The sequence below is a fragment of the Malaclemys terrapin genome, chromosome 2, assembly GCF_027887155.1.
Source record: "Malaclemys terrapin pileata isolate rMalTer1 chromosome 2, rMalTer1.hap1, whole genome shotgun sequence".
NCBI classification, from domain to species: domain Eukaryota; kingdom Metazoa; phylum Chordata; order Testudines; family Emydidae; genus Malaclemys; species Malaclemys terrapin.
The window spans coordinates 158,774,372-158,798,265 of NC_071506.1; the positions used below are offsets into that span (position 1 = coordinate 158,774,372).

At 53.2% G+C, this 23,894-nt stretch overlaps 1 protein-coding gene across 1 annotated transcript; it reads left to right on the forward strand.

Moving 5' to 3' along the window:
* Positions 1 to 8,709: 8,709 nt before the first annotated feature.
* LOC128832058 (serine/threonine-protein kinase SBK2-like) lies at positions 8,710 to 22,733 on the forward strand. Its single transcript, XM_054019103.1, has 4 exons — positions 8,710 to 8,817; positions 20,321 to 20,495; positions 20,915 to 21,117; positions 21,507 to 22,733. The coding sequence occupies exons 1-4, from the start codon at positions 8,710 to 8,712 to the stop codon at positions 22,074 to 22,076; spliced, it is 1,056 nt and encodes a 351-aa protein (XP_053875078.1). The 3' UTR covers positions 22,077 to 22,733.
* Positions 22,734 to 23,894: the final 1,161 nt, after the last annotated feature.

Sequence of the window (23,894 nt, forward strand, 5' to 3'; positions counted from 1 at the left end):
CTGAACTCCTCATCCCCGGCCCCACCACAGAGCCTGCACCCCCAGCTCAGAGCCCGTATACCCTTCTGCACCCCTACCTCCTGCCTCAACCCGCAGACCCCTCCTGCACTCTGAATCCCTCAGACCTACCCCCCAGCGTGGAGCCCCCTCTCACACCCTTTACCCCTCATTTCTGGCCTCACCCCAGAGCCTGCACCCCCAGTTAGAGCCCTCACCCCCTCCCGTGCCCGAAGTCCCTGCCCAAGTCGAGTGAAAGTGAGTGAGGGTGAGGGAGAGCGAGCCATAGAGGGGGGAGGAATGTAGTAAGCAGAGGGCGGGGCCTTGGGAAGGGGCAGGGCTAGGATATTCGGTTTTGTGCAATTAGAAAGTTGGCAACCATAGCACTGTAGCCAAGTGACAATTCTTCAAAATGTGACCTAATGCAGCCTCCCCACCCCCTGCTTCAGCCCCTGGCCCCAGCAGCACCTACCCCTGACAGCAGCAAAGTCAACTTGTGGGGGTGAGGGCAGGGTTGGGCTGGACTTAGTGGCCTTTTTCTAGCCCTAGTGAACTTTAGACCCGTATAATGGGAAAACCCCCTCTGATTGGCAGCCTGCCCTACCTTCCCACCTCCTGGGGCACAGCAACCGATCAGAGCTGCTGCAGGAACAGCTCTCTCCCTTCCTCCCTCCCTCTCCCTTTTCTCAGCAGTGCGAAGATACTCTCATGGGATGGAGGGCAGGAGGAGCACAGCTGCCCCAGGCTGCTGGGCTCTTTAGCTTCCTCCTCCCCCCACCCTTCCCACAAACATGGGTTTGGTTTGCTGAGGGGTGAGGAGAGAAGGAGGCTAAAGAGCCCAGCAGTCCAGGACGGCTCCACTCCTCCTCCCTTCTCCCCTCCTGTGAGCAATGGGGACAAGTTGATGCATCTGCTCCCCTCCCTCTCCTGTAACAGCCAGCGGGGAAGGGGCAGAGGGGAGCTGGAGGCCTGACCTGAAGGGACTAGGGGGGACAGGATTGTTTTGGAGGTTGGAGGCAGAATTGCTTGCAGGGCAGGGTCTAAGCAGATGTAGGGTGTGAGCTCCAGCAGTGGGGACAGAACCACCTGACCCAATACATTTGGGAGCATTGGCCACGCTTATTATTTCACACACACACAGTGGGTGGGGTAGTTTGGAAATCAAAAGACCAAAAAAACACAATATAATTCAGAAAATTCTCATGATTTGTCGGGGTCTGACTCATGGGTTTTGATCTGCTGAGGCTGGCAATACTGGGACAGCCCTCAGATATCCACGCCCTGCCTCACTCACACAAAGTCAACCTCTCATGCACCTGGGGGCCTGGCCAGTCCAGCCTGCTGTGCTGGGAATCATGGGACAGGGGAGTTGGGGCTCAGCTTGAGTATGCCCTCCCTCTAGTAGGGCTGCGCTCTTTCTGCATGGTGTGTGTGTGTGTGTGAACTGCTCACCTCATCAATATGGAGCATTTGCTTGTCATTGCCTAGGATGCTCATGGGGAAATTGAGTCACTGACATGGGAAGGGACGCACATTGTCACTCTGCCGCTCAGGCACAGAGCCAGGGAGAGAAGTCAAGAGTCCAGGCTCCCAGCTACATCCCTACCCCCTTGCTGTCACCCCTAAACTCCACTCCTGTTGGGGGCCCAATGTGGCTGGGAACCCATGTCATTCATAAACCCATTTTGCAGTCAGGCTTGGCTGGCGGGTTCCATTCCCAACTAGACACAGTGCAGTTCATTCCCCTGCAGGGTGCCCACAGGGAGTCTCTGCACCCAGAGGGCAGGGAGGGGATCTGTGCTGAGTGCAGCTGCCCTATGGCCCTTGCTGGCCCCTATCCCATGCAGCCTGAGCCATAGCCCAGAGCTGGGGCAATGCAGGGGGGTGCTACTCTTCTGCAACTCTCCATCCACACCTAGTACTGTCAATGGGCCATTTAGCCCCAGGGACACCATGGACTGAGTGCTCTGCACGTGCAGCCCATGCCTGAGCCCAGGGAGGGGGGCACAAGGAGAGCCCATTGGGACAGAGAGAGTAAAATGCATCCTGTACTGAGTCTCCAGCCCACTCCCTGCAGCATAGGTCCCTGGTGCGGCACTGGGGCATTGGGGTCAGTGCTGACTGTCAAGGGAGAGTGCTCCCCACTGAGTCCTATTTTGCTCCCTTTGTGTGTGTGTTTATGCACGTGGGGATGTGTAAGTGTGTGGGTGGTGAGGACAAGTCAGGGTGGGATCAGGGATGGTTCATGGCAGTGGATGACCCGGGTAGCACAAAAAGATCAGGCTGGCAGGTGGGACTTGGGGAAGGATCCTGGCAGTGAGATCCTCCTTGATCCCCAAACTAGATCTGCCTCCCCAATGTCCAAATCCCCTAATTCCAGGGCTGTGGCAGCTCCATGAAACCCAATTGCCCAGTTCCCTGTGTCTCATCTCCCTGCTGCTGGAGCCCCCAGATTTGAGCTCCCCAGCCCACGCTCCTGTGGTCAGAGTCCTGGATATTAAAGTGCTGTCTGGGCCATAGGAGATGGGTGGGATGAGTTCTTGGGGAGCAGGATGCTGGCTCACACTGCACTCTGTCACTCTGTCACATGGTGAGGGTGGGACCCTTCCTTGCACTTTTGGGAAGGGGGCCAGCAGATTCCATAGCGATGGCATACAGAAAAATGACCTCACAGCACAAATGGCCTGTGCAGCTGGCAGCAGCAACTGAGAGCCCTACCTATGCTTGGGAGCTGGGTGAGCACACGGCCCCAGCCCCACTTTCATGGGAACAGAGTGGTCACCCCCATCCTGCACCACTGTCTGGCACAGCTTAGCCTCCTGCTGGCACTGGGCAGGGGTGCTGGCAGGTCAGAGGTATATTAATAGTAGGAGAAGGGAGAGGGATAGGGGGAAGCCAGGGGAATCTCCCCTGCCCTAGCTTCAGGCTCCAAGCAGGCTGGTGCTCTCTGGAAGGGGGGAGCAAATGCAGCCCATCCAGCAGAGCTGGGCATCATGGGACCATAGTGTCTGTGCAGAACTGCCAATGGTGTCATTCTATGCAAATTCTAATGGCCTATTTGCATATATGTAAATAGCTTACATATTACCATAAACTTCATCTTAAAAATAGTTTAAGTGCTGGTGAAAAGCATCAGCATGAGAGTCCTGGTAAACAGAGCACCGTATGTATGCAGGACAGCTTTCCCCACATACAGCTCTGCCAGCTGCCCTCAGCATTGGTACGGTGTGGGGGTGCTGTCACTGGGGTTCACCTGAGCAGCTTTTTCTCAATAGCCCAGGCAGTTCCTGGTATCTCTGCTGAATTAGCTTGTTTGTGCAGAGCGAGGATGGGAGTGAATTTGTAAAAAGGGAGCTGGAGATGAGACCCACCAAACTAATTTCACATAGGGGCTACTAATTGGCCATTAGCTGGGAACAGCTATTAGTGCTGTTGTACAGGGCTAGATTCACACTGGGGAATAGCAGATGAGAGGCTCTGTAGCCCGTTGGAGAAGTGCAGTAAGTCCCAGCTGTTGCTAATGTCACACCTGCCAGAGAGAAGCAGTTTTCTGTTTTAAGGGGCAGAGTTAAGGTTCTCCAGCCAACTAAAAATCTTTTCCTAGCCTTTGAGTATTTGATTTTGCAACCTTAATGTTCTTGTAATGTTGTTTATTTGTGTGCAATTTCCTAGGTTCCTTTTCATACAAAGGTAAACACAAATTCTATTAAATGTAACTATAATGATTTCTTTATTATGCATCATCAGCAGGACTTGAACATTGAGCCTTCAGCATTGACTGCCACACTTAAGCTACAGAATTGAGTACATTTGCCGGTAGCTAAAGAAGGCTGTTATTCTGGGCAGTGGGAATCAGGTGCTGGATCTGGGAGGTAGTTTGGTGGGACCTCCAGCTCGGCTAACCGCCCTCATATAGTGGTAGTTCCCGGTTGTTCCTGGTGCAGTATCTGTGGTTGCTGCTGGTTTTGCAGTGTAGCTGCATGTCTGGCTCTTGAGAATGTTCATGTTCAGTTATTATTTTGGTTGCTGCTGCTTTTCTGACCAGGAGGTCCTTAAAGGACATTTGGTCACCAATTTGATATTTGTTGTTCCTTCAAATGTAACAGGAGACCACGTGAAGGTTGTCATCTCCTCCCCAATGCATAGAAGGTGTAGATGTCTCCTCCACAAATGGAAAATTAAAGAATCACTAAATTGTGATTGTGGTGAAGTACAAACTATGCAACACACTATGGACAATGGCCCCATTCATACTTAGAGTGGTGGCATAAGGGGATCCACCTAGCAACCCCAGAAATATTAGAATGCCTTTTGAATGCCATAAGAAAGAAGATGATTTTGGCTGCTGCCTATGTTTCCTGAGCAAGAGGTGGAAAATGGTGATAGTTAACACGTTATATCTTAGCCAAACACAACAGAATTTCAAAGAGCAAAGAAGAGGCAATGTTGTGGCTCAAGGACTTTTCTGCTGCAGAATATCAAAGCTCAGCAGCACCAAAAAGCAGCAGTAGCAGTGGGGGACGGACATGAGAGCTTCCTCAAAGAAAGGAATCTTTTATAATGGAAAAGTTGAGGCAGCCTAACAAACTAACACTAAAGTATAATTCCTGCCCTGCCCATGGGCTATCAGTATGATTTGAGTGCAGGACCTGTAGATCTACCACATAGACCGCCCCCAGTTCAGCCATAGGAGCAATGGCTGGTGAATTGATGTTATCCAGCCACAGAGGAAGACACAGCACACACTTTGCCAGTGGGATACACAACTCTGTGCGACACCAGAGGAATGTTGGCTGTTAGGATTCCTGGGTTATGCTCATGACTCTGGATGCAAAGTGTGGTCTAGTGGTTAGAGACAGCATAGTTAAGTACGTAGTTTGGACCATTCCTTCTGAAAGGCAGCATGACACAGTGGCTGAGACTTGGCTTTGTCATGTCAGAAACCTGGGCTCTATCTCCAGCTCTGCCTGTACTGACTGTGTCCAATCTCCCAGTTACCTAAGTGGTGAAATGGGTGCATGACAGGACAGGTAGACCTGTGAGGCCTTCGTTGGTGATAAGGGTTGTGGAAGTGCAGGGGCTAGAACTCCCAGCTAGGGGCTAGAACAGGGGCTAGAACAGGGGCTAGAACTCCCAGCCTGCATCTCAGTGCCCAAGCCCCCAAATACAGCACATGATGTTTCCTCTGAGCTCCGGGAATGCGTGACAAACCCGCTGCATGTATGAATGTCATACGAGATGCATATCATTCAGCAGCTTTGCCCCGGGCTGCCACACGCTGGCCCACTGCCCTTCCCCTCAGTTTGACTGACAGTGCAATGGCAGCTCCATGGAAAGAGGAGGATGTGGGAAATGGGGGTGAATGGCACTGAGGGCGGGTGCAGAGGCCTCACAGAGCTCCTGATGGACACTGGAGTGGAGCTCCAGCTGGCATGGCTTGAAGCACCAAATGAAAATCCCCTCCCTGCTCCCCACTGACAGTATTGCTGCCCTTCCTGCCCACCAGCCCAGCCCACCCAGCCTGGATCCCGGCTGCTCCTGTCCCAGAGTCCTTGCTGTTTCCCTGCAACTGGGAGTCCCATACAAATCTACCTATCCATCTATCATCTCTTTGTGCATCACTATGGTAGCTGAGCCAGTAATGGGATCCCTTGCAGACAGGCCAAGGACCAAACAGCCATGGAAACTGAAGAGTGACTGAAGAGCAGGTACCTCCAGGTGCAGGGGGTTGTGTGCCCTCTGCCCTGGAACACATTCTCCAGGAGCTGCTGAGCTGGGGTCTCCCCTGCTCTGAGTGGCACCAGCATTGGGCTGGAGCAGTGCATTTGCCATGAGAGTTCCTCTGCCGGTGGGAGCCATCAGCCCCAGTGCGTCGTGCTTGCACACAGCCCAAAGCCATGGCTGCAGTGGGCTTTGCAGTGCAGAATGCCCTGCATCCAGCTCTACCCTGCAGTACAGTGACACTTCCCACCCCGGGGCTGAGTGGGCTGACTGGGGCTGCTTCCCCTCCCCTGGAATGAGCAGTGGGCTGGGTCCTTGCGAGTAGAGGGGATCCTTCAGCCATGGCGGCTGAAGCCAGAGGAAGCTGCTTGTTGGTGGGACACAGATCCAGCCGAGGCTATGGCAGCTGCCTTGTCCCTGAGCCAAACACAGGGCGAGAGTCACATTCTTGATGGGAAGGGAGCAGGACACGGGAAAGCGGGTTGTTAAAAAGTCAGTTATGAAACTGAGAGTCAGGATACCTGGGTTCTATCTGCAGCTCTGGAAGAGGTGTGTGGTTTAGAGGGTCGGGGGAGGGGACGGGAGGGAAGGGAGTCAGGATGCCTGGATTCTATCTCCAGCTTTGGGAGGGGAAATGGTCTCTAGTGGTTAGAGCAGGAGGCCTGGGAGGTAGGACTCCTGGGCTCTATCCCCAGCACTGGGAAGGGAGTGTTGTTTAGTGGTTAGAGCACCAAGGGGGGAGGGGGAGGGGAAGGAGAGGAGGGGTTTGGGTTCTATTGCTGACTTTGTCCCTTAATCACTGTGTGACTTTGAACAAGCCCCAAGGCCAGTGTTCAGCAGTGGCCTCTGATTTGCATCTTAAAAATGGAGGCATCCACAATCAGAAGCCACATTGTTCTTACCCTCTCTGTGCCTCAGTTTCCCCATGTGTATATTATGACTGAGTTGTTAGGGAGCTGGCAGGGCCTGTGTACAATGGAATCAGGCAGCCCTGTCAGAACGCCTCCCTACCAGCTACCCCAGCATGTGGCTCTCAGCCATCCATCCATCCAGCCCCAGGACCCCCATCCTTTTGCTGTGGTTGCTCAGGTCCCACCAGCACAGGGGCTCCCCACTTTCCACGTTGAAGGTCTGTCCCCATCACAGAGGTGGGCCCAGGCAGCCTTCAGGCATAGGATGTGGAGGGGGAGCTGCCCTCATCAGCCCAGCTGTCACAGGATCTTTGCTGCATCAGTCACCCAACCACAACACTCAGAGCCCTTCTCTTGCCCAGGTGCAGGGGCAAAGCCCTGATCCTGATGGACTGTGCTCCTCTTGCTCTCTGCTTTCCTGACCTGGCTGTGAGGCTCAGGGGATGAGTCTCGTTCCCAAAGGGATTGTGGGTCCGTAACAGGCCAGGTGGGTCTCTCCTCACTGCCTTCCCATCAGGCAGGGCACCCAGTGACAGGCCCTTGGTGAACTATCCCTCCCTCTGGGCAGCACACAGAAGGGCTCAGACCCTGTGCTGGAGCAGAGCAGCCCCAGAGCCCTGGGCACTTGTGCTTGCAGAGGCCTCCCGGCTCTCCATGGTGAGGGACAGACTCTGCCCCAGACAGCGCTGCCTTCACAGGGATCCCAGAGCAGTGGCAGTGAGAGCTGAGCATGGGCAGGTCACCTGGTCATGCAGAACAGGGAGCAGAGCACTCAAAAGCCATGCGAGAGCCACAGCACTTGCCCCATGCCAGAGACGCAGCTGCACATACACAGGCCTCAGAATCACCAGCTAAACAGCACACAAGCAGCACTGACCATCTGCTCCAAAACACAGACCTCTGCCCCAGAGTCAAGTGCTGTGATCTGGGTCAGGTCAGTGTCATCACTGGGAGCAGATTCTCTCTCTTCCCACAAGTCCATGATGAGAAGAAAACAGCTGAGCCCTGGCCAAGGAGACAACCTTTGCACAGGGGCCAGCGGGCTGCAGCTATGGGGCATACCCTTGGGCAGGTCAGTGCAGCTGCCATTGGGGGTTTCCATCGTCCCCTGTGACACCAGAAGATGCAACTGTCAGTGTGAATTGGCTGGGCCCACTGGGCCTCACTGTGGTGTCTTAGGCCCTTGCCACTTTCAGCCCCTGGGTCTCCCCAAGGCAGATAACTGTGACCGAAGGGTATTTTGCTGCTCAGCAGCCATGGTGCCATTCTGGAGAGTGGTGCTATGCTGTTCCACAGGGGGTATGGCTCCAGAAGGTCCCTTCCTTGCGCACTGTCCCCAGCAATGACCATGTACAGAGTCACTGTCTCTGCAGCATCACTGAGGGCAGGGGGCAGGGCCAGGTGTGGGTTCGAGGAGGGCTATGGAAGGGAGCTGATGTGGTGTCCAGTGATTACTCAGGCCTGGTCTAACTACAGTTAGGTCAGTTTAACTACATCACTCAGGGCCCTGAAAAATTTCACACCTTGTGTGATGTAGTTAAGCCAACCTGAGTCCTGGTGTAGACACCACTTTGGTGACAGAAAGAATTCTTCCATTGATTTAGCTACTGCCTCTCGGAGAGGTGGATTTACTACAGCGAGGGAAGAATCCCTCCTGTCTCTATAATAAATGTTCACACTACCGCGCTACAACGGCGCCTGTAAGAGCTCTGCTTTGTTCTGTGTCAGGTTCCAACTTGCAACTAGCTGTGCACAACAAGCGCTGCACAGCGCCTTGCCAGGAAAGCTCAACCCTTAAAGGCACAGTCCCCAATTCCACTGATCGAGCCCCAAACCGCAGATGCCCTCTCAACCCTGAGCATCCCTGAGGTTCATGGGATTAAGACTCCATGGGCAGCAATAGCCCCATTCCAAGCGCTGTGAGGGCAGAGGACCCTGTATCACCCTCCTTTCCATGCACCCTATCAGATAGATGACACACGAGACACCTCCCCTCTGCTGTCACCTTCAGAGCAGAAGTAGCAAGTCCCCCAGGGCCAGAAATATGGGGAGAGGGCGGAGCGTCACGCTTAGCCCCGTAATGCCTGACAGCCCCTCCAGCTGCTCAGCACAGACTGAGCTGAGCCCTGCAGCAGCAACAGGAGAAGCAGGACAGCCTGCAGCAGTCAATACTGTGCTGCTGGAGAAGGTGAGAGGCTTGGGGCAGGCAGGGGTGTGGGGCTCATGCAGTCCAGTCACTGTCAAAGACAAAGGATAGGCACACAAAGAGGCATGACTAGGTATCCCCAAAATCAGCGCCAGAAAGCAGGGATAATGCACTGCACAACATGGAGCCCAGCAGTTCCAGACATCTGGCAACCAGTGCCATCTGATTAATGGTGAGATTGTTACACGGTTCTGCTTGGTGAGATTGTTACGTGGCTTTATCCGGTGAGATCATTATGCAGTTCTGCCTGGTGAGATAATTTAACAGCTCTGTCTTGGTGAAATTGTTATACACTTCTATCCTGGAGAGATCGTTAGATGGTTTTGTCCGGTAAGATTGTTACATAGTTTTGTCCGGTGAGATTGTTATACTGCTCTGTCTGGGTGAAAATGTTACACAGCTTTGTCCCAGTGAGATTATTACATGGTTCTGCCCAGGAAGATTAAGAACTGGTTCGCTGACTGATTTTAAAAAGCTGAAGATAGCTTGTTAGGCCAGAAGAGACCAATGTGATAATCTAGTCTGATTCCCCCTAGAACTTTCCTGAATTAGTTCCTGTTTGAACTAGAGCATATCTTTGAAAAAATCTTGATTTTAAAATTGCTAGTGTTGGAGAATCCACCATGACCCTTGTTAAATTGTTACAGTGGTTAACTACCCTCATTGTCTGAATTTGTCTAGTTTCAGCTTCCAGTCATTGGATCTTTTTATGCCTTTGTCAGCTAAATTGAAGAACTCATTATCAAATAGTTCCCCATGTAGGTACTTACAGCCTATAATCAAGTCACCGCTAACTTTCTCTTTGATAAACTAAATAGATTGAGTTCTTTCAGTATATCACTATAAGGCATGTATTCTAATCCTTTTATTATCGTCGATCTTTTCTGAGCCCTCTCCAGTATATCAACCTACTTCTTGAACTGTGGACACCAGAACTGGAAATGGTAGCCCAGTAGCGGTCAGACCTGTGCCAAACACAGAAGTAATATAACCTCTCTACTCTGCTCTAGATTCCCTTGTTTACACAGCCAAGGACTGAATTAGCCCTTTAGGGCACAGTGTTGCACTGGGAGCTCATGTTTAGTTGATTATCCACCATGATCCCTAAGTTGTTTTCAGAGTCACTGTTTCCCAGGATAGAGTCCCCCATCCTGTAGGTATAGCCTACATTCTTCGTTCCTAGATGTATGACTTTACATTTGGCCATATTAAAACACTTATTGTTTGCTTGTACCCAGCTTACCAAGCGATCCAGATAGCTCTGTATCAGTGACCTGGCTTTTCATTTACCATTCCCCCAATCTTTGTGTCATCTGCAATCTTTATCAGTAATACTTTGAAGTTGCTTGCAGGTCACTGATAAAAATGTTAAATAGCGCAGGGTCAAGAACTGATCCTTACAGGATCTCACTGCAAATGACCCTCTTGATAATGACTTCCCCTTTAGTATTACTTTTTGACACATATCAGTTAGCCAGTTTTTAATCCATTTAATGTGTGCCATATTGAATTTGTATGAATGTCATGTTGAATTTGTATGAATAGTTATCAGTGGGGAACCATCATGGAATGAGGGTGTTTCTAGTAGGGTTCCACAGGAACTGGTACTAGGCCCAACACTATTCAATATTTTTATCAATGATCTGAAGGTAAATATAAAATCACTGCTAATAAAAAGGTGTGAGTGACACAAGGATTGACAGAGTGATAAATAAAGACAAGCACAGGGCAGTGATACAGCGCAATCTGGATTGCTTGATAAATTGGTCCAATTCAAACAAAATGTTTTTTAATATAGAGTTGGGCAAAACAATTTTGGTGAGTAGTACATTCACCGAAAAAATGCATTTTGGGGGCATCAAAACTAGTTGTGAATTTAGGTTGAAGTTGGTGAGTAGTTTTGGCCAGAAAAGAAAATGTTTCATTTTGATGTTTCATTTTGAAACAGTGTTTTGTTTTAAATTTAGCTATTTAAAAAACAAAACACCAAAAAGGGTGAAACACATCTAAAAATGAGCCATGAAAAAATGAAAAAAAATTTTTTGGGGTCAAAAGAAATGTTTGGTTCAAACAAAAATGACCCCCCCTCTTTTTTTTTTTGTTTTGATGGGAAAAACCAAAAACCCCTCAGTTTTGGTTCAAACTGAGCAGATAATTTTTTTTTTAGATTTTTATAGTTTGGCTCCTGAACCCCAAAATCAATTATTCACTCAGCTCCATTTTAATACAGCCAAATGCAAAGTTATACCCGTAGGAACAAGGAATGCAGGCCATACCTACAGAATTGGGGAGTGTATCCTGAAAAGCAGTGACTCTTAAAATGATTTAGGGGATCATAATGGACAAGTAACTTAGCATGAGCTCCCAATGCAATTCTGTGGGAGAAAGGGCTAATGAAATCCTTGGATGTATAAATAAGGCAGCAGGGTGTAGGAATAGAGAGGTGATCTGTATCTGGCATTGGTGAGACCAATACAGGAATACTGCATTCAATTCTGGTTTCAACATTTTAATGAGGATATTGAAAAACGGGAGAGGGTAAAAGAGCCACAAAAAATGATTCGTGGATTGGAGAAAATGCCTTAGGCCTCCTCTACACTAGAAAATTGGATTGTTTTAACTACCTTGGTCTGAAAAATCCATACTCCTGAGTGGCATTGTTAAGCTGACCTAAGTCCCTATATAGACAGTGCTAGGTCAATGGAGGAAATCTTCTCTCAACCTAGCTGTTGCCTCTCAGGGAGGTGGGTTATATATGTTAATGAGGGAACCCTTCCTGTCAGTTTTGGTAGTGTCTACAGCTGTGCAGCTGCAGTGGCACAGCTGTGCTGCTGTACTGTTTTAAGTGTAGACAAGCCCTTAGAGTGAAGACTTAAAGAGCCCAATCTGTTTAATTTATCAAAAGGAAGACCAAGAAGTGAGTTGATTACAGTGTACAAACACCTTCATGGAGAAAAAAATATAGGATACTAAAGGATTTGTTAATCTAGCATAGAAAGACATCACAAGAACCAGCTCCTGGAAGCTGATACCAGACAAATTCAAACTGGAAATAAGACACAAATTTTTAACAGTGAGGGTGATTCACTATTGAACCAAACAAAAAAAGGGAAGTTTGGATTGTCCATCTCTTGAAGTCTTCAGATTAAGACTGTAAACATTTCTGGATGATAAAAGACAAACACACCATATCACCTGTGGGTGAACACTTTTCACAAAATGACCACTCCATATCTGATCTCTTGGTCCTCGTCCTTAAAGGAAACCTGCACAACATCTTCACAAGATGAGCCTGAGAACTTAAATTCATAACTTTGTTAGACACTAAAAATCATGGTTTTAATAAAGACATTGGATTTATGGCTCATTACAACACTGGATTTATGCCCCTCCCCTTTTTTGTCATATGACTGCAGGAGTGTTTAATGGGCCCCTTCATCTTGAATGGGCCCTTAGAATATGTGTTAACTACTTATGCTAAACAATTTGTTCCACTTTGTATATAGCTGTAACACTCTGAGGCCTGGTCTACACCATAAAATTAGGTTGTCTTAACTATGTTGCATAGGGGTGAAAAGCCACACCCCATGGCAGTGTAGTTAAGCCAACCTAACCCTCACTGTAGACCACACTAGGCTGACAGAAAAATTCATCCTTTGACCTAGCTACAACCTCTTGGGGAGGTGGACTACTTCATGTTGATGGGAGAACCCCTCCCATTGGCGTAGGTAGCATCTACACTGAAGCACTACAGTGGTGTGGCTGCAGCACCACAGCTGTGTAGCTGTAGCATTTTAAGTGTAGATCTAGACAGAGTACCTTTCCCAGACCTGAAGAAGATCTTTTTGTGCCTTGAAAACTTGTCTCTTGGATCAACAGAAGTTGGTCCAATAAAAGATATTACCTCACCCACCTTGTCTGTCTGGAAGATATGCTTTAGCCAGACAAGTTATAGACCTTGATACACAGGTAACTCTGTGAAAGTGTGAAATTCTATGGCCTGTGATACACAGGAGGTTAGACTACATGGACCCTTCTGGCTTTAAAATCTATGGCTCTATGAATGTACGGATACATAATTCTGTCTCAGTGAGATCATTACATGGCTCCGTCTAACTTTGGCTCCCGGAATGCATGGAGTGCCCCTTTTTTGACACTCGTGCCAATCAGCCTAGTAAAAGCACCAGGACAATGTTACCTAGGAGTAGATTCCTCTGGTGATAACTGTGGGGTGAGGATGCTGGCTGAGACTTTGTATCTCCATTGCCTCTCTCCTCTGCACAGATTCTCAGGAGCATTTTCTAAGAATGTGTGATTTTCCAGGAGTGACGTTGGCTTGCATTTTATATCCTCCCTCTTCTTCCCAACCACTGCTGCACCAGCTAGTGCTCTCCGGACGGGCCCGGCGCCAAACATATGTGTGGGCCCCCATGGGGGATGATTGTAAAAGACAGGAGGAGAGGTTGGTCCCCGGAGCAAGCACAATGGAACAGGAGGGGAGTGGACAGGATCATCCCCAGGGTGGTGTGGAACCAGCACCCAGGGCCAGTGCAAGGATATTTTGTGCCCTAGGCGAAACTTCCACCTTGTGCCGCCCCTTGCATATCGGTTCATTGGGGGGCAAATCCAATGAGCCTTTATAGACCCCAGGGGTCAGCTGTGCCCAGGGGCTGCTCCCCAGACCAGGTCCGCCCCCTGATCACCCCTGGAGGGTGCATAGCCCCCCCATGAGCCCTCCCCTCCCCACCCCACCCTGGCGGCCCCCACCCCACTCACGGGCTTTGCCGGGCTTGGGCCGCTGCAGCAGCTTGGCAGGGAGAAGCCGCCTTCCAGAGGCACCGGAGAGCCAGAGCGTCCCGCTTGTGGCGGCGGCGAGCCCCAGCCATGGAGGAGCCGGCGTGGCACAGGGGGGGCAGCAGCCCTGCAAAGGTGGCGCCGCCGCCGCTAGCGGGGAGCAGCCGCGCCCCCCACCCCTCCTGCCCAGGCTGCAGCCTGCACCCTCCCCCAGGGGCTCCTGCAGGCTACAGCGGATGCATGCGGGCGCCGGCCCCCATGTGCCCTCCGGCTCCCCCCTCGCCTAGGGTTACCATATTTCAACAATCAAAAAAGAGGACGGGGGGAGAGTCGCACCCTAACCCAACCCCCATCCACTTCCTCCCACTTCCCACCCTCTGACTGTCCCTCTCAGAACCCCAACCCCCTGACTGCCCCCTCTTGGGACCCCTGCCCCTAATTGCCCCCCAGAACTCCACCCGCTACCTGTCCCTTGACTGCCCCAACCCTTATCCACACCCCGCCCCCCAGACAGACCCCCGAGACTCCCACACCCCATCCAACCACTGCCCGCCCCCTGACAGGACCCCCAGAACTCCCAATCCATCCAACTCTCCCCCTGCTCCCTGGCTGCCCCCCGGGACTCCCCTTACCATGCCCATGCCGGTCAGATGTTGGCTCCACGTGGAGGCAAAACAGGCTGCCGGGCTGCCGCACGTGCAGCCCCTCCCCCGCAGAGTGCTGAGGTAGCGGGAGGGGGGGAGCTCCGGGAGGGGCAGTGGCAGCGGCAGCTCACACTCCCGGGAGCCACAGAACCTGAACGTGATGAAGGGGGAGCCGGGCTCCTGCAGGCTGCAGCAGATGCTTGCAGGTGGCGGTCCCCGTGCGTCCCCTGGCTCCCCTCTCGCCGCGCTCGGGCACTGTGGCTCCTGGGACTGTGAACCGCCGCCGCCACTGCCCCTCTCAGAGCAGGCTCAGGGCCCCTGGCCCTGGCGTCGGCAGCAGCTCACACTCCCGGGAGCTGCAGAACTCAAGCGCAGCGAGGGGGGAGCCAGGGGGCACACGGGGGCAACCGCCTGCATGCAGGAGCCCTCGGGGGGGCGGGCGCCGGGCCGCAGCCTGGGCAAGAGGGGTGGAGGGCGTGGCTTCTAGCGGCGCTGCCACCTTTGCAGGGCTGCTGCCTCCCTGTGCCGTGCCGGCTCCTCCATGGCTGGGGCTCGCCACCCCCGCAAGCCGATGCTCTGGTTCTCCAGTGCCTCCACTTTTTGGAGCCCCAACCACTTGGCGCCCTAGGTGACCACCTAGTTCGCCTAGTGGTTGCACCGGCCCTGCCGGTACCTTCCTCTCTCTGCTGGAGCTGGGTCTTCAGGAGCCAGTTCTCTCTCTCTCCAGCTGAGCTGCAGCTCCTTCAGGCAACAGCAACTGCTCTTCCTGCCCTCCTGGTGGGGAGGCTGATTGCGGTTACTCCTGTAGTCAGATTTTTAGTGGCCGATCAGCAGTACTGACCAGACATTGCCAGGTCTGCTTTTTGACTGGACTTTCCTGGCAAAAACCAGACACTTGGTAACAGGGGCACCAGAATGGGGGTGGGGCAGGGGGCCATGGCCCTATCACTTTTAGCCCTCCCACTTTTTTCCTGCTGTAAGGGTGAGCAATGGGGGTGTGTGGAAAGGAGAGAGTAGTGGGCAGGGCCTTAGGGGGAAGAGGCCAAGCAGGGGCAGGGTTTCAGGGTGAAGTGGGGGTGGAGTGTGGGCAGTGCCACAGGGAGAGGGGTAGAGCAGGGGGATGGGGCCACAGTCTGGGTGCAAGTGGTCCCCCCACTTCTAGGGAGCTCCCGGTGCTCCTGCCTGGCAACCATAATGGGCCCCAGAGTGTGGGCCTAGCACGACGGTGCCATTGGTGCCACTGTAAACCTGGTACTGCTCTCCAAACAAGTCAGAGGTGGACAGATCTGTAGGTGCATGGAATGTGGGATGTACTCGGGACCTACAGTAACTAACAGTAACCAATAATAATCGTTCATCCTACAGCGCCAATTTTTTGTTCAGGAAGGAGCTGAATTGCAGCTGTCTATCAGGTGATTCAGCATATGCAGTTACTGCATTTAATACAGTTCCAAGGACAACACAGCCAGACCACCTCCCATCCTCATGTACTATCTCAACCCCTAACCTGCCCAAGGAAGAGAGGTGGGCTAGATCCCAGGAGTGTGGCTCCCAATCACCCTGTTCTAACCCACTAGATCACACTCCTCTCCCAAAGCTGGGGATGGGAGCCCTGACTCCCAGCCCTTGTGCTCTAATCACACAGCCTTCCATGTAAGCATTAGCTGTATTATCAATAATAATAGCATTGCTAGTAATCAGCTGAAAAGAGAGCGATGCAATGGATGAGCAGGAAAGGGCAGGTGACCTGCCAGGCTGTGGGGAAAGCAGACACAGGCATGCACAGGGCAGGAAGAAGCAGAGGGGCAGTGCCCTCTCCTGTGTGGGAGGTGAGTGCACCAGGGATATGGGTGACTTAGTGTTTCTCCAGGATGGTGTTTGGGAAGTAATTCCTCCCCCCAGCAGGGGGTGGGTAAGGTTAGCTGGACTCTGAGGGGTGGTTGCGGTGATGCGGGCTCAGGATGTGCTGCCCAGGCAATCAGCTTTCACCTGCCCCCCCAAAAGGCCTGCATGTAAGGATCAACAGGCAAATGGGTAGGGTCCTGCTGTAGGGTCAGGTCCCCATTGTCAATCCCAGCAGCTCAGGGCTCCATGCAGCAAGTGCTGCTGTAAACTGGAGAGTATTTGGGGAGGAGAGGGAGGGGGGTCTCCGATGCTGACAACTGGCAGCAGTGTCCCCAGGGGGGTTGGGATACAGCCCAGAGGGAGAATGGGGAGAAGGGATGGATTCATAAAGGATCCAGCCTTTCCCCAATTCCAGCTCAGCTGAGGGGAGATAAGCCCTGGCTGTGGTCCTCATCCTCAGCTCTAGTCGTTGCACCATGTGTTCTGCAAATTGCAACTTGTGCTTGCTGACGTGGCAGGTGCCACAGAGGGTAACAGTGTTACCTGCTCAGCGCCTGGCACAGACCCACAGCAGAGTACACAGAGCCGTGATGGGAGACCGCCAGCTGCAACCCAGCTCTGGTTCTACTCACCCCTCACCAAGGCAAAGAGTACTAGGCTAAACCCTAATCCTGTGACTCAAGGCAAGAGTGGTGCTGCCCCTCTAGAGCTGATGACAGGAGACCCAGGTCAGAGGCAGGCCCAGCAACTCTGGAGGAAAACTGCTCTGGTAGAGGCTGGGCAAACTACAGGCCCGATGCTGCAGGCCCTGTCCCTGAGGCAGTAAGGGCCCAATCCCACAAACCCTTAAGGTGTGTGTGTAACCTGAACTTCCTTCAGTAAAGACATTCCCGTGCACACAGGCTTGAGTCTCCCCAGTGACAGTGCCATGTTCCCTGGTGGATCCATTTTCCTGAGATGATCATAATCATTTTAATTCCTACACTCTGAACCCAGCCCCTATGCCCATCCTCCCCAATGAGCTCACGCCTGTCAGTGAGGACTCCTCACCTGGGCAAGGGCTGCAGCTGACCCGGAGAGCAAGCAATGCTGAGCCTCAGCCCATATGACAGGGCTTGGTGGGTTCTGGGGGTCCTGGCTGCTTCTCTCAATTCTGGGTAAATGGGGGATAGGAGGGGTGTGAGTTTTTTGCACCCCTGACTGGGGGCAGGTTTCCAGAGATGCTCTTAGCTGTGCTCACTGAGAAGCTAGCCCCAATTGGGGATGCTGAGACCCATCACATCTGGCCCTGAGCTCTTGTGCAAATCTGGCCCTTAAAGCTTTCCCTAGCTCTAGCAATTTCATGGCTAAATCACTAGATTCCAGAGCTCTGGTGTAATTTAGCAACAGCAGCGGGTGCGGGGAGGATGGAGGAGGTACAAGCTTTGGCTTCTGATTTAGATGAAGTGATGTAAACCCAAGGGAAAAGGCTACATACCTGTTATTCTTGATCATTCTCCCACCACTGCACCTGCCTGTATAGCAGCATGATGCCCCTCACTCAACAGAGTCAGAGTTTTTCAGGGCAAAGGTCCCAGCAGGCCTGTGGGGCTCTGATCTTTTTGTGTCTGGCTTAGACACTTGGGGCAAGGTGCTCTGATCTACCAGTCCAGTGTGTACCACAGTCTAGCCAGGTGACTAGTGCTGCTACCTAAGGCTGGGACCCTGTTAGCTTGAGCTATAGAGGATGGTCTGTGCTCCTGGCTCAGGATCTTTGCCCACTGAGGTGCTGTGACTGGGGGTCATTATAGAGACCAGAGGCTGCACTGGGTCAGAGGGGGGCAGAGGAACTGGATCCTGCCCCCCAGAGCACCGTGAATGGTGAGCAGCTTAGAAGCACTGAAATCCCAGGGGGGAGCAGGAGCAGAGCCAGGGGCCTGACAGGAAAGCAGAGCCTAGAGACAATTGCCACAAACAGCATAGGGCAGACTCAGGCCCCATGGCACTGCACCAGTTCCTGAGAGAGGACTTGAAGTGGGGGAGGGAGAAAGGGGGTAGAGTCGCACAAAGCTCTACACCCAATGTGCCCAGAACCAGCTGTGTATCTAGCTCTCTGGGAAACTTGGCATGAGAATGAGTTGCGCCAGTTAACCTCTGATGTCATTTGGCACTGGCTAGATTAGATGATAGATCTGTGAAGGGCATCTAATCACTATACAATGACATCCAAACTTCAGATCACACAAGTCAGAAATAATCAGTTGAGAGTTTGGTTTCAATGGACTCGAGGGGCTGGGCTTTGCCCTGATTCCCACCACTGTAAATCCAGAATGACTCCATCCACCCAGTGTGGTTTGCCCTGGCTGCTGGCATCAGGCTGGCAGAAACCAGTGAAGCTCAGGGTGACAGCATGGGACAGATAGACGCTGTAGGGGCCCTAGGGTAGAGCAGAACCAGAGCTTAGCTGCGAAGACTAAAAAGAGGTTGCTGGACGTGGACAGACCCTATGGCTTTCTGGAACCTGCACTGCTCGATGTTACCACCAGGGCCCCCCAGTAGGGCCTGGCCAGGACTAAGCAGTACCAGGTGAGGGCACCCCTAATCAGAAGGGATCAATTCCTGGTCTCTGGGAGTGGGAGGGTCTCACGAGTTGGGTATTGCTCCCCTCCCACCCCCGCCGCTCCCTGTAAAATGGGTCTGAGATGCCCAGGCTCCAGGGGACCTTGCCAGGCTCAGAGTCAGAAGGAAAGTGCAGTGCTTCTGAGAGGGCTCTGCCCGCTCCAAGCCTGGAGGCACCAGGGACCCTGAATGGCACAGCTGGCAGGGAGGGACGAGTGTAGAGCTGCAGGTCAGGGTGGTGCCACAACCTTCCCATCTGGGCAGGAGGGTACTCCGTTCAGTGCACAGATGGGGCTGGCTGCCTGGGGATGTTTGGAGCTGCCACGCCCAGCCAGAGTCTCCAGGAGAGCTGGGGACATTTTGGTACCAAACTTTTTTTCAGCAAAAAATGCAGATTCAGCAACATTGAAATGTTTTGAGAATTTGTTTCAGTTTCACAGAGTTCCTTGTTTTGAAAAAAACAAAAAAAAATCTGCACAAATTTTAATGTTTCGATTCTTCTTTGAGTTTGAAATTGTCAATGAACCAAAAAAAAAAAATCACTTCTTCCCCCAGCACTAGTCCCAGGCACTCCTGAGTATGTCCTGAGCAGCAAGGGAGCAGTCACTGGATCCAAGTGCGGACACCTCAGGAGCCACGTCAGGGCAGGTGGCCATTCCTCACAGCCAGAGGCTGTGCAGTGCCAGATGTTACAGATCTCTCAGGTGTGCTGAGGAGTCAGGCCTTACCCCTTTACCCCCTGTGCCTCTGGCTGGATCCCTGCAGTGCACGGGCTGGCAGCACATGAGAGGCACTGGGTAGGGCTGTTGTGCCTTTGGCTCTTACACAGCATCTGCAATAGGAAGGATCCACATGGGCAGGGTTTGGGGGATTCTCCCCAAATACTATACACAGCATGCAAGACCTAGCCACATCTACACACTGCTGCTCTGGTGGGGGTTTGGTGGCTTCCGCACACAGAACACTGTAAGCGCCCTGTCCATGGGATAATCTGTCCACTCCCCCATTAGGTGGGGTCTGGTCTCTCCAAAAGCACTTAGAAGGGCTGCTGGAAGGGCTCTAACTCAGCTCCAAGCCTTATTCTGAGCCAGAGGGACCCCGCACCGGGGATGGAGAATGAGACTGGCACATTTGAGCCTCTTGCCATGTGCAGCGATGATGGCACAGCCTCACAAGATGTTGATCCTGCCCTCCACTCACAGAGTTGGGTTGGGGAGGCTTGGGAGGGCTGTTCCTGGCAGCAATCCCTCCTCCCACCGGAGGCAGCATCTCCTTGGCCTGTATGAGATGAACGGGAGTCTCAGCTGGGTTCCCTCTGGACAGTGCCCATTCCACCCAGCGCTAACCAGCTCCTCACCCAGGACAAACAAAGGGGGATCAGGTCACCAAGCCAGTTCTCCCCTCACCTGTCACTTTGTGCCTGCAGTGCAGAAGGCTGCTGGGCAGATAGGGCACCATCACCTGGGTGCTGGGCTAGGCACCACTCCCAGCAGGCCCCCAGGCTCCAATAGAGCACCTAGGGATGGAGTGGTGTATAAGGTGCCAGATCTGGCTCCCTCTGTCCAGTGGAAGCTGCCGCGGCTCAGCCTGTGGTGTCTCTGCAGGACTCAGTGATGGCCCAGTGCCCAGGAGCAGCAGCATTGGCCGTGCTGGATGAGATGCTGGAAATCACAGCCCAGAGCCTGGTGCACACCGAGGTGGCTGAGCACTACCAGGTCATCCGGGAGCTAGGCAGGGGCAAGTATGGCCATGTGGTGCTGGTGACACATAGGCAGAGAGGTAAGGAGCTGCCCTCACCTTGGACCTGCACGCCACCCCACCTCTGCTCTCTCTGACCCTCAGCTCCTCTCTCCTACTGCCCTGGGTCAGGCCAATGGTCCCATCTAACCTGGAATCCCTCCCTCTCATTGCTCTGGATCAGACCAAATGGGTCTATCTAGTCTGGTATCATCCACCCCCTGCTGCCCCAGGTCAGACCCTACCCACACAGCGTGCAGCTGGCTGGGCCCCCTCTCAGAATGACCATTCCTCTTAACCAGCTCCTACAGTGAACACCTGCCCTCAGGATCTGGCTGGAGATCCCCCTGTGGCAGTGAGTTCCACGGTTCCATGCCCCATGGCTGCCCAATGCCCTGCCTGTCTGGCCATGGTGTGAGCAGCTTTTCAAGGGGAGCCTAACCTCTCTCCCACATCCTCAGGGACCCCCATGGCTCTCAAGCTGCTGCCCAAAGCTCACACCAAGCTGCACACCTTCCTGTATGAGTACTGCGTGGCGCTCTCCCTCGCAACCCACCCTGCCATCATCGGCATGTTTGGCATTGCCATTGAATCCAGCCAGCACTATGGCTTTCTCTACGAGCCAGCATTGCACAGAGACCTCATCTCCATCATCAAACCACGGGTGAGTGCCAGGAAAGGGAATGAGACATGGGGCCTTCTCCTGTAGGAGGCACTAGCAGCCATCTGGCCAATCTGTGGGAGACTAGCTGGCTTAGGGGGTGTCGGGATGGGGCTTTCTCCATTAGGGGGCACCAGCTCTGATCCAGCCCCAGCTTGTGGGACTAGCTGGATGAGGGGGGCAGGGAATGGGTCCTGCCCAGGGAATGGGCATTGCCCCACTAGGAGCACCATCTCTTCAGCCCCAGGTTGGGGGTAATGACTGTACCCAGGGAACCTCCATCTCCAACATTCGAAGTGTCTCCCCTGAATGCAAAGCTGGCTGGTGCATGTTCGGCTGGCGGGGCCGCAATGCTGTGGGTTGCAACATCTCCTCTCTTTGTCCCTGTCCAGGACGGGATCCCCGAGCCAGCTACCAAGCAGTGTGTCAAGCAGCTGGTGAGTGCCCTGGAGTTCATCCACAGCCGGGGGCTGGTGTATCGAGACGTCAAGCCCGAGAACGTGCTGCTCTTTGACCCTGAGTGCCGGCACATCAAGCTGACCGACTTCGGGCTCACCCGGCCCAAGGGCACCCGGCTCAAGCTGGTGGCTGGGGTGATCCCCTACACCGCTCCGGAGTTGAGCAACACCACCAGTGCCCAGGGCCTGCCCATCGATGCCAGCCTGGATGCCTGGGCCTTTGGTGTGATGCTCTTCTGCCTGCTGACCGGCTACTTCCCCTGGGAGCAAAGCCTGCCAGCTGACCCCTTCTTTGAGGACTTCATGCTGTGGCAGGAGTCAGGCCTGGATGAGGACCTACCACGCCATTGGAGGCGCCTGACAGCTGAGGCCACCCACATGCTGCGGAGCCTGTTGGTCCTGGATCCTGCCCAGCGCAGCCCTGTCAGCGGGGCCCTGCATTATGTCGACTGCCCCTGGAGAGTGGAGAACTGGCATGGTGAGGAGCAGGCTGTGGGGTCCTAGAGAACCTCCTTTGGGGGAGTGGAGGCCATCTCCCTGTGGGGCCTGTCTATAGGATGATCAGTATCTAAGGCCCTACAACGTGCCTCCAGCAGGACAGGAATACATGGAAAGGGGCTATCAAAATACCAGCCATGGCAAGATCTGTTCCAAAGCACTGAGCTCCAGTTCCTGCCAAATCTCACACAGGTGCCAGTTCCCACTGGGCACTGATTCCCCAGTAGACACCAATCCTCCTGGGTACAGATCCACCCTGGCCACTGATTCCCCAATTAGTGCCACTTCCCCCCGCCCGCGTGTTGATCCCCTCCAGGCACCAGTTCTCCCCCAGGCACTGATTCAGCAATGGGAGCCAATCCCCATCCCCCAGCTACCACACCCCCTCCCTGATAAAGGCAGGTCTCATTGCTGTGGGGAGCACATCCCCCTGGAGCAGTTTCTGTGCACCGCAGCCATTGCATTATTACAGAAATAGAGATTTATTCATCAATAAATTCCCATCTGTGGCTCTTTTTCACTTGTAATAAAATCTCCAAGCAGGGGCCTGTATAGTGTGTGAGAACGGGTTACAACGGGCTCTCTCCCAGCTTGGGGGCTCTGCCCAGGGTCCACTGCAGCGTGCCAGTGAGTAGCTGGGGGACAAGTGCTGCGGAGCCAAGGGGTTGGAAGGAGGCAGCTAGAGGACAGGTTCCAGGTCTGGCAGGAAGTGGGTAGATGGGTATTGGGAGCAGGAAGGAGTTGTGGGGGGGAGGGCTGAGGGGCTAGAATGTGGTTGTCGTGGGATGGGTGCCAGGTCTTGCTGGAAGGGGGTAGCTGGGGACTTGGTGTTGGGAGGCTGCTGGGGATGTAGTTCTGTAGTGTCCTGTTCTCTCGCTCTCTGTCTCTATCTAATAAGCATCCAGCTCAGCTGCCAAGACCCCTTGCAGCAGTGCTGGGAAACTGTGAGCAGAGAGGCAGCTAAAGCAGGGCCTTAAATAGCCCCACGCTGGCACAAGTCTACCAGGCCTGGCTGTGGCTACTCAGAGCATGCGCTGGGTCTGGGATTTCCAGCAGTGACCTACTAGCAAGGGTCAGTGACACACACACACACACACTCACACTCTCTCTCTCTCTCTCTCTCTCCTGGGCCAGTTTGTTTCATTTTGTCTTAAATGGACCAAGGTCAGACTCCAGCAACAACAACCACAGCCGTTCCAGCCCATCTCTGCTCCTGTTCCCAAACGGACAGTTAATACCAGCCAAACAGATTCCCTGGCAGGTGCTTCCCCTAGAAAAGCCTCTCCAGCCAATGGGAAAGGGCTAAGGGGATTGTTCCAATGGAAGCCACGGGGAGTGTTTTCCCTCCCAGTGCTATCACTGTTTCTTCCCCTTTGCTATGTTTGATAATGGGCTGATAGGGTGGTTATTACAGTGGGAGTCTCCAGGGTTGGCTTTGCACAAACCCTCAACCACCGTTTCCTGCCTGATGTTGGAACAATGATAATGAAGGCTTTCATTACTATTGTAGCCCTTTAGCAACACAAGAACCAGCACAAACTGGCTGGGACAGTCAGTGCAGGAGGGTGCTTGCTCACAGCGGGTGGGTGAGAATGAAGCAGGTATGACAAGTTGGGGGCAGAGCACCATGTGAGATGTGGGGCACTTGGCAGTCTGGGGCATGCCATTAGCCTAGGTGTCACTGAGATATGTTGGCAGGGATCAGCTTTGCTAACCAGAGTAGGGGTCGAACCCTGCAGTATGAGTAGCTCAGTATCTCAACGAGTGACAGCAGGCCTTCCCCATCCCACAGGAAGGGCATCTCAACTCATAGTCACAGTCAGC

Coding starts and splice junctions, on each gene's coding strand:
- LOC128832058 (XM_054019103.1), top strand. CDS start 8,710: ATGCCTGACAGCCCCTCCAGCTGCTCAGCACAGACTGAGCTGAGCCCT. Junction 8,818..20,320: donor ATACTGTGCTGCTGGAGAAG/GTGAGAGGCTTG, acceptor GTGTCTCTGCAG/GACTCAGTGATGGCCCAGTG. Junction 20,496..20,914: donor GGTGACACATAGGCAGAGAG/GTAAGGAGCTGC, acceptor CCACATCCTCAG/GGACCCCCATGGCTCTCAAG.